The 7,500-nt window shown below is 40.5% G+C and overlaps 1 protein-coding gene across 1 annotated transcript in view; it reads right to left on the bottom strand.

The window, feature by feature from the left end:
* Positions 1 to 1,499: 1,499 nt before the first annotated feature.
* Positions 1,500 to 7,500, bottom strand: part of LOC125047602 — a 20,542-nt gene continuing 14,541 nt past the window's right edge. Inside the window, exons 10-12 of the mRNA XM_047645882.1 lie at positions 6,591 to 6,805; positions 5,606 to 5,840; positions 1,500 to 1,753 (exon numbers count right to left, since the gene is read on the bottom strand). Coding sequence (XP_047501838.1) covers positions 5,656 to 5,840; positions 6,591 to 6,805 — 400 coding nt within the window. The 3' untranslated portion in view covers positions 1,500 to 1,753; positions 5,606 to 5,655. The remainder of the gene's footprint in view (positions 1,754 to 5,605; positions 5,841 to 6,590; positions 6,806 to 7,500) is intronic.

Genomic DNA, 7,500 nt, shown 5'->3' with positions numbered 1-7,500 from the left:
TGTTGATGAAAATGAAGAAGTCATTATTGTAGCTGTGTAAATACATACACAGGTATAGTCAAGTACATAATTATAATTCACAGACATTAACAAATTTTAGACAACAATTGGACATTTACTTATTTCGACGTGTGGTACTTCTATTACAACGGTCATTACACTTAAGATTAGCTTTGTAATATTTACCTCTGCAAGTATATCACTTCTTACTTGCAGCACAATCACATTTGACAAAACCTTTTACAAATATCAAACTGATTGCCGGAGTACTTGATCTTCAGAATCCCATTCTTCACAGCTATTGTGTACAAATCATTGTCACTGCGGACAACGAGAATACCAAGGATTTAACATGGATCTCCCCTTCCCCTATCCACCATGGGGACGGGCACAGCAACATAGTCCCCTTCTTCCCCTGCCTTGAAGTTTATCCGGCTACGTTTCACCATGGCTTCAGCATGGGAGAGTTGTGCCTCCCTGGTCCTCTTCCTCTGTTATGTTATCTCACTCTGGCGTTTTGTAAGAGGTGAGGTTTGAGGGTCTTGAGCAGGTGCAGGCTGAGAGGTGAAAGCTGTTGCTGAAGATGCTGGTGGAGGCTGGGGATCTTGAACATGAACTTCATCTTCTGAAGGGCTAGCATCTTCTGACTGTGATCTTCCAAGGGCCTCTAGAGGAAGACTCGATGATGCTAGACCCGCCCTAGGATCAGTGCCAAACAATGCTTTTGAATGGAGTCCACTTGAGACCGGAATGATAAGCAGACTTCTTTTGGTGTTGAACAAAACAAAGGCCAACAGACCAATCCTGTGTTTTGTTGTCTGCCATTCATGCATGCAACATATCCTTGATGTCACCACTGGCTCGCTATACTGAACCCTGGCTTTGCGGATGTCTTAGTTTACCATGGACCATGATGAGTTGTGGCCTAAGAGATGACTTTAGCTGTGCATTCAGAACCAGTGTCAATTTGCAGTATGTCGGGAGCTCCAAACAGAAGGAATATGTCAAGCAGTTGAAAGGCAACTTCAGGAGCTCTCTTTGATGTAAGTGCTCGAAGTATGACAAACTTGGTGAGGTGGCACTGGTAGACCATGATCCACTTGAACTGCGCCTGAGGCAATGACTGCATATTATAGTAAATGAATAAGTGGCCATCTACTATGTTGGTCTGGTGTCTTATCTCTTTAGGGAGTGACTGTGAGTGCCCACAGATATGGTTGAGTGATGGAGGCTGAAGTTGTAGTTCTATGAATAAGTGGCCATCTACCATGTTGGTCTGGTGTCTTATCTCTTTAGGGAGTGACTGTGAGTGCCCACAGATATGGTTGAGTGATGGAGGCTGAAGTTGGAGTTCTACGGGGGAGCCGGTAGGCTCCCCAGTCGGCTAAGGACTGGGCAGTCCTGGTGTGCTGCTGCTATGCTCTTGGTCTTCTGGAGGATCGGGGAATGGCTAGCTAGCTGCCTGTGCGGCTTAAGTAGGCGAGCGCTGTGTAAGCGCGCAGGGAACGAGGGGAGCCCGCTGTCCAATGAGTGCGGACAAGGCGGCGGACCGGGCGTGACCCAACCTGGGAAGTACGCTGAGCTTCAGGTTGCGGGGTCATGCTACTACAATATCCACAAGGTCAAGCTGGCCACGGGAGTTGAATTCGCTGCTCAAGAGGGGCTTCGCGAAAACCTCAGCAGTCTGATTGCGCTTCCTCTTTTCTTGGCATGTGATGCAATAGGACTTGAATAATTCAAGAGCATTTCATACCTGTAAAGAATAGTGTTCTGAATAATGCAAATAAATGCAATAGTGAAAAAGTTAATAAATACCAAATATCCACAGTACATAAACATTAGCAACTGAATATCAATAAGCTGAAGAATAAGTCCATTTTCTGCTGAACAAATTACATGAACTGGTCATGAAGTTCCATGAGATAAGAATATAATGAAGTTTTGTAAAAAAAAAAAATATATATATACTCCCTTTTCCCCCTTTTTTTTATTTTAAGGTGTACAAGGTGTCTAATATACACGCTTTTACTTGTGTTCAGTTACTAGGATTGTTGTTACAACATATAATTTTTTTTTACATTGTTGTGTTCATTAGTTGCAACGTTCCCAGGCTCATTAAAAGTGTGTAAAGGCGTCACTGCCACCACCCGATTGGTACGTTCGGGAACGAGTGTCTGGTGTAAGAAGGGATGCAAGGTCAGAGGAATTGTGGAAAGGAGCTTATATATATATATATATATATATATATATATATATATATATATGTATATATATACATACATATATACATATAAACTATATTCCTGTGGCAGCGGGTATCTTTGTATAGGTATGTGTGTGTATGTATATATATACATATATATATACATATGTATATTTATATATGTAAATATATATGCATATATATTTATTCATATATGTACACACACACACACACACACACACACACACACACACACACACACACACACACACACACACACACAAACACACACATATATGCACGGAGAGTGCCATGTTACAGTTCTTGATCTTTTTAGGTCGAATTAGTGTATTAGTAACGACGAATTTATGTTGTTTGGCAAATTCGAGCAGACGAGTCCCCAAGATTCGTGACTTCAAGTCCAAGTTGACCGACAACTCCGTACCAGTTTTCGTAAGCACCAATATTCGCGTTCCAATCAACTTGGATAATGAGAATATATTTGTTGATGACGTTATCTCCTGTTAAAACATTTTTATCATCATAATCACTTGTTGGAGCATAGATATGGATGATCGTGAGATTGATTGATTGTGCTTTGAGACGAACCAAATCTTCGTCCGTAATAAGCTCGCCATGTATATATACATACACACATATATATATATATATATATATATATATATATATATATATATATATATATTATGTATATATATATGTATATATACCAGGGGTGGGCAAACTTTTTGGCTTAAGGGCCACATTGACTTTAAAATTTTGACACACGGGCCGGATCAGCACCAGATGATTGCATATTAAACATAAACATAAAAAGGCCTTATAGTGTTCTTACTTACATTAACTTTTAGTGGGAACAGTGTTGTTCATCATCCGTTTTTGCCAGTGCATCAAAGTCCGGTGTCAGTTTTGTTGTGGCAATTCTCAGAACAGATCTGAGGTGTTCATCACTCAGCTGGGATCTGTGGGGTGCTTTGTTGATGTTCATCACACTAAAAGTCGGTTCACATACATAAGTAGAGCCAAACAACACCAGCATCCTCTGTGCCATCTTCTGGATGTTTGGCAATTTGGCTGCACTTAATGAGTTGAACTTCTCCTTCATAACAGCTTCACATTGGAGATCAATCAGTTCCAACTGCAACTCTTCTGGTACTGTTTCAGGATATTGTGTGAAGGGACATGAAACCAGCTGAAGTGACTTGTCAATTTTTCCAAAATCAGATAACCGACGGCAAAATTCTCATTGCAGGTCATCCAGTGATTTCCTTTTTTTTTTTCACATGTCGAGGGTCCTCTTTTAGTGTCGCCAGTGTGGGGAAATGAGCAAATGACTTGTTTGACATTTGCTTTGATAATAAGGCGAGCTTGGTTTTGAAGGCTCTGACGTTTGTGTACATATGGACAAACTGATCTTTCCCTTGTAGCTTTACGTTCAACTCATTCATGTGTGTCAGTATGTCCACAGCAAAAGCTAAATCACAAAGCCAATCTGTGTCACTCAGCTCAGGAAAATCGTCAGCTTTCTCATGTAGCTCCAAAAATGAGATAACCTCTTGTTTGAGCTCCCACACTCGTTGACACACTTTCCCCAAACTTAACAAGCGGACATTGGGGTGGTAAAGCAAGTCTTGGTGATCGGTGTCAGTTTCTTCAAGAAACTCGCTCGAATAAAGTTTACGAGCTTTACAACTGGCTTCACTACGTGGTCAAGCTGCAATGCAGATTTACACAGTGCTTCCTGGTGGGTTATGCAGTGTAAGAAAATTACTTCCTACTCAGGGTTGTCCTCTTTCACCCGGTCCTGGATTCTTTTGAGCAATCCGACGTTTTTTCCAGTCAGATTTGGGAATTCATCTGTGATAACATTGGCGAGCGTACTCCAAGGTAGCTTGTGCCTTTCCATTGCCGCCGACAAGCTGTTATACAAATCCTCTCCCCTCGTTTTCCCCTTCAAGGATTCCATGGCCAAAAACTCTGATAAAAACTAAAAGCTGAGCGGTGTCCTTTATGTCGTTACTTTCGTCCAGTGCCAAGGAATATAAGGTAAATGACTCCGGTTGTTTGTTTAGCTTGCTAGCTAAATCTTCGTCAATTAGCTCAATATGGTGAGTCACTGTCCAGTGTGATAAGCTTATGTTTTTCAAATTTGTTCTTGATCCCAGAACACAAAATAGCTGCTGTCTCTACCATGCACTCTTTGAGAAACTCCCCTTCGGAGAAAAGCTTACTGGTCTTTGCTAATTTGAATGCCAGTAAACAACTTGCCTTCGTGTTTGATTCTTGGATGGCAGTTTGTCGGGTAAAGGTGTTTTGCTGAGCCTGCAAACTAGCTGCCAATCTCTGTGCAGTAGCTGTCTTTTCTTGCGTTGACTGGTTGTTAGCTTAATTAGCATGTTTGGTGGAAAAATGACGGCTGATGTTGTATTCCTTGAAAACCGCAACGGTTTCTTGACAAATAAGATATACAGCCTTTGACCGGACTTCAGTGAAAAAGTATGTAGTTGTCCATTCCTTATTAAACACTCGACACTCACTGTCGACTTTTCTTTTCTTTGGCCCACTCATTGCTGCAGATGGGTTCAGAACAGTAGCAGAGTAACAACAGAGTAACCCGGGCTCTGCAAAATCAAGTAAATGTATCACTGCGTCTAATGTGCCACCTGGTGGAACGCCAGGCATTACAGGAAAAGGTCAAATGAATGTTGTCACAATTATGATCTTTGATTTGAGCAATTCCGTACCAATTTTGGCGGGCCGGATGAAAAAGGCAAACGGGCCGTAGTTTGCCCACCCCTAATATATACATATGTTTAAACATATAGTGTATGTGTTGTGTGTATATATATATGTATACACACACACACACACACACACACACACACACACACACGCGCGCGCGCGCGCGCGCGCGCATAAATATATATATATATATATATATAAACTATATTCTTGTGGCAGCGGGAATTATTGAACAGATATATATATATATATATATATATATATATATATATGTATGTGTGTGTGTGTGTGTGTGTGTGTGTGTGTGTGCATATAGAGAGAGATAGACAAGTAAATTGAAAGATATGTGTATATATATCTGAAGTACTTGTCAATATACATACAGACATACCTGCATGCATATACACATACATACATGCAGAGGGAAAAATAATTACGCTTATGACTGGGTATTAGAATATTGGAGATGTTCAGTTTGTTTTCATTTCTTTCTTTCCATTACTGTCAGAACAACTTATTTTATAAACTCGGAGAGCTGTATCCTCTTTAGGATCAATGGGACAACCTACTCCTGGGAATCAGGTGAAGAAGATGACACTAATAGTAATAATATAATTAATACTTTACGCAAGTACTTACATCCATACAAAATGTCAATAAGGACTAGCAACCAGGATGTCCTTCAGCTGTCATATCAACTCTAATTTTGTCAAAACCTTGTGGACATTCGAGGACACTTGATCTCTGTACTTCAGGAGACTAGGTACGTTCAACACAGACCCCGGTGTCTTGCAGGCCTCTCCGCAGTCCCTCCTGTAGTGCCCAAGGTACGCTTCCTTCCGTGGACATGCGTAGGGCTTCTCCCTGCATTTCCCTGTTTGTTATCGTGAGTGAATTAAGGTATATGTAGAATCTTAGAACCAGGAAAAATATTTTCGTTATCATCGTAATTGTATTGTTAAATTAGTCCATTTACTTCCATATTTACATAAGTCAGTATCGAAGAATTAGTGTCGGTTAATTACAACTTCATCAATCAGTTTATAATTGTAATGGTAATGATTGTTATTGTTTGTATCGACTTCATTATTATAGAGGTTTAATTAGCTTTCACTAAGGACAGATATCACTTGGTCCTCTCGCCGATGATCGCGAATGGGAAAAAAGTCCACTCCAAGAGGATTTTAAAGGACATCCTGCTCGCAATATGCCTTGATCTGGGTTTGCTCCACGGGATTCTACGGGGAGCGGGCAAGGATGAACAAAGCTCATGACTAGACACAGGCGAAAGGTAATCAGAACGATTACAAACTAAAACAAAAGTACACTTGGTGTTTGTTGCGAGCCCTGTGTAGCTGCATTATTACCTGGTAAATGAGTGAGGAAGCAGCTGTGGCCTTTCATAACTCATTACTGCTGGTTTCCAAGTTATTATTGTTATTATCATCAAAATAGTTATTCTTCTCTACTATTTATGGTTTTGTTATTATCATATGTATGGTTGTAACAATCACAATCTTTACTGCATAATAATGTTTGTGTTACAGCGCATATAAAGCTCTCTTTCTTTTTAACGTTCTCATTTATGTCCCACAGAAGTATATGAAAGCAAATCGGTTCTCACCATAAGCACAGGTTACTGTTCCGTGCGAGTAGACGCCAGTAACAACATCCATGTCGTAGGTGGGTTTACTGAGAGAGGGGAAGACGTTTAAGGTTGTTCTCCTCGTGTGTCTCAGAAACCAGAGGTACTTCGGGAGGGACTTGGCTGGCTCAAGGTCGCTGTGGTGGTAGTACCAGGCCAGGTTGTAGGATGAATGTAGATTTGTTGAATTTGCTCTGAAAAAAATACAAGTGTGTATATGTGTGTATATATAATATAAACATTATATATAATATCTATCTATCTATCTATCTATCTATCTACATATATATACACTAAGGTGACCGTTTCTGCAGCAGGGTTCAGAAACATGATATCCGACGGTGCCGCGTCGGATATCGTCGGTCCAACTCCTATGTATAATCGAGGAACCAGATCATGCACGTAAGGTCCAAGTCAGTAAGAGAAAGCGAAAGGGATGTTAAGTGCTACTAGCCGGTATTTCATATATAAATTTGCAGTTTTTAATGTTAGTTTTTACTTTGTTTTCGTTGTGTGTTTTACTTCACAATGATAAAGAAGAAAAATAGGGGAGGGAGACGTCAATAGCGATCCACATGGATCTGGCTTGAACTACCAACTGTCTCTTATAGACATAAGAGTAGATAAGGAAAACGACAACGGCAATCCGCAAGGATTTACTTGAACCAATTGTCGTCACAGAGTGGAAACGTATTTAAGATAAGTAATTGTTCATCATGCAATAGTCACTCGTCACGATTGGCATAATCGCGGGCAAAAGAGATGTATCATAGATCTTTACGTCTGCAACTACGACAGCAACAAACCCTATTGTTGTAAAGGTTTCATTGTCTTTTCTTCTGTGTGGGTGAGTGTGTTCGTGTGTGTGAGTGGCAGTGAGCACGAATGA

This window comes from Penaeus chinensis, chromosome 41 (assembly GCF_019202785.1).
Source record: "Penaeus chinensis breed Huanghai No. 1 chromosome 41, ASM1920278v2, whole genome shotgun sequence".
Classification (NCBI taxonomy): domain Eukaryota; kingdom Metazoa; phylum Arthropoda; class Malacostraca; order Decapoda; family Penaeidae; genus Penaeus; species Penaeus chinensis.
The sequence above is the reverse complement of the archived record's forward strand: the minus strand, read 5'-3'. Positions and strand labels throughout refer to the sequence as shown.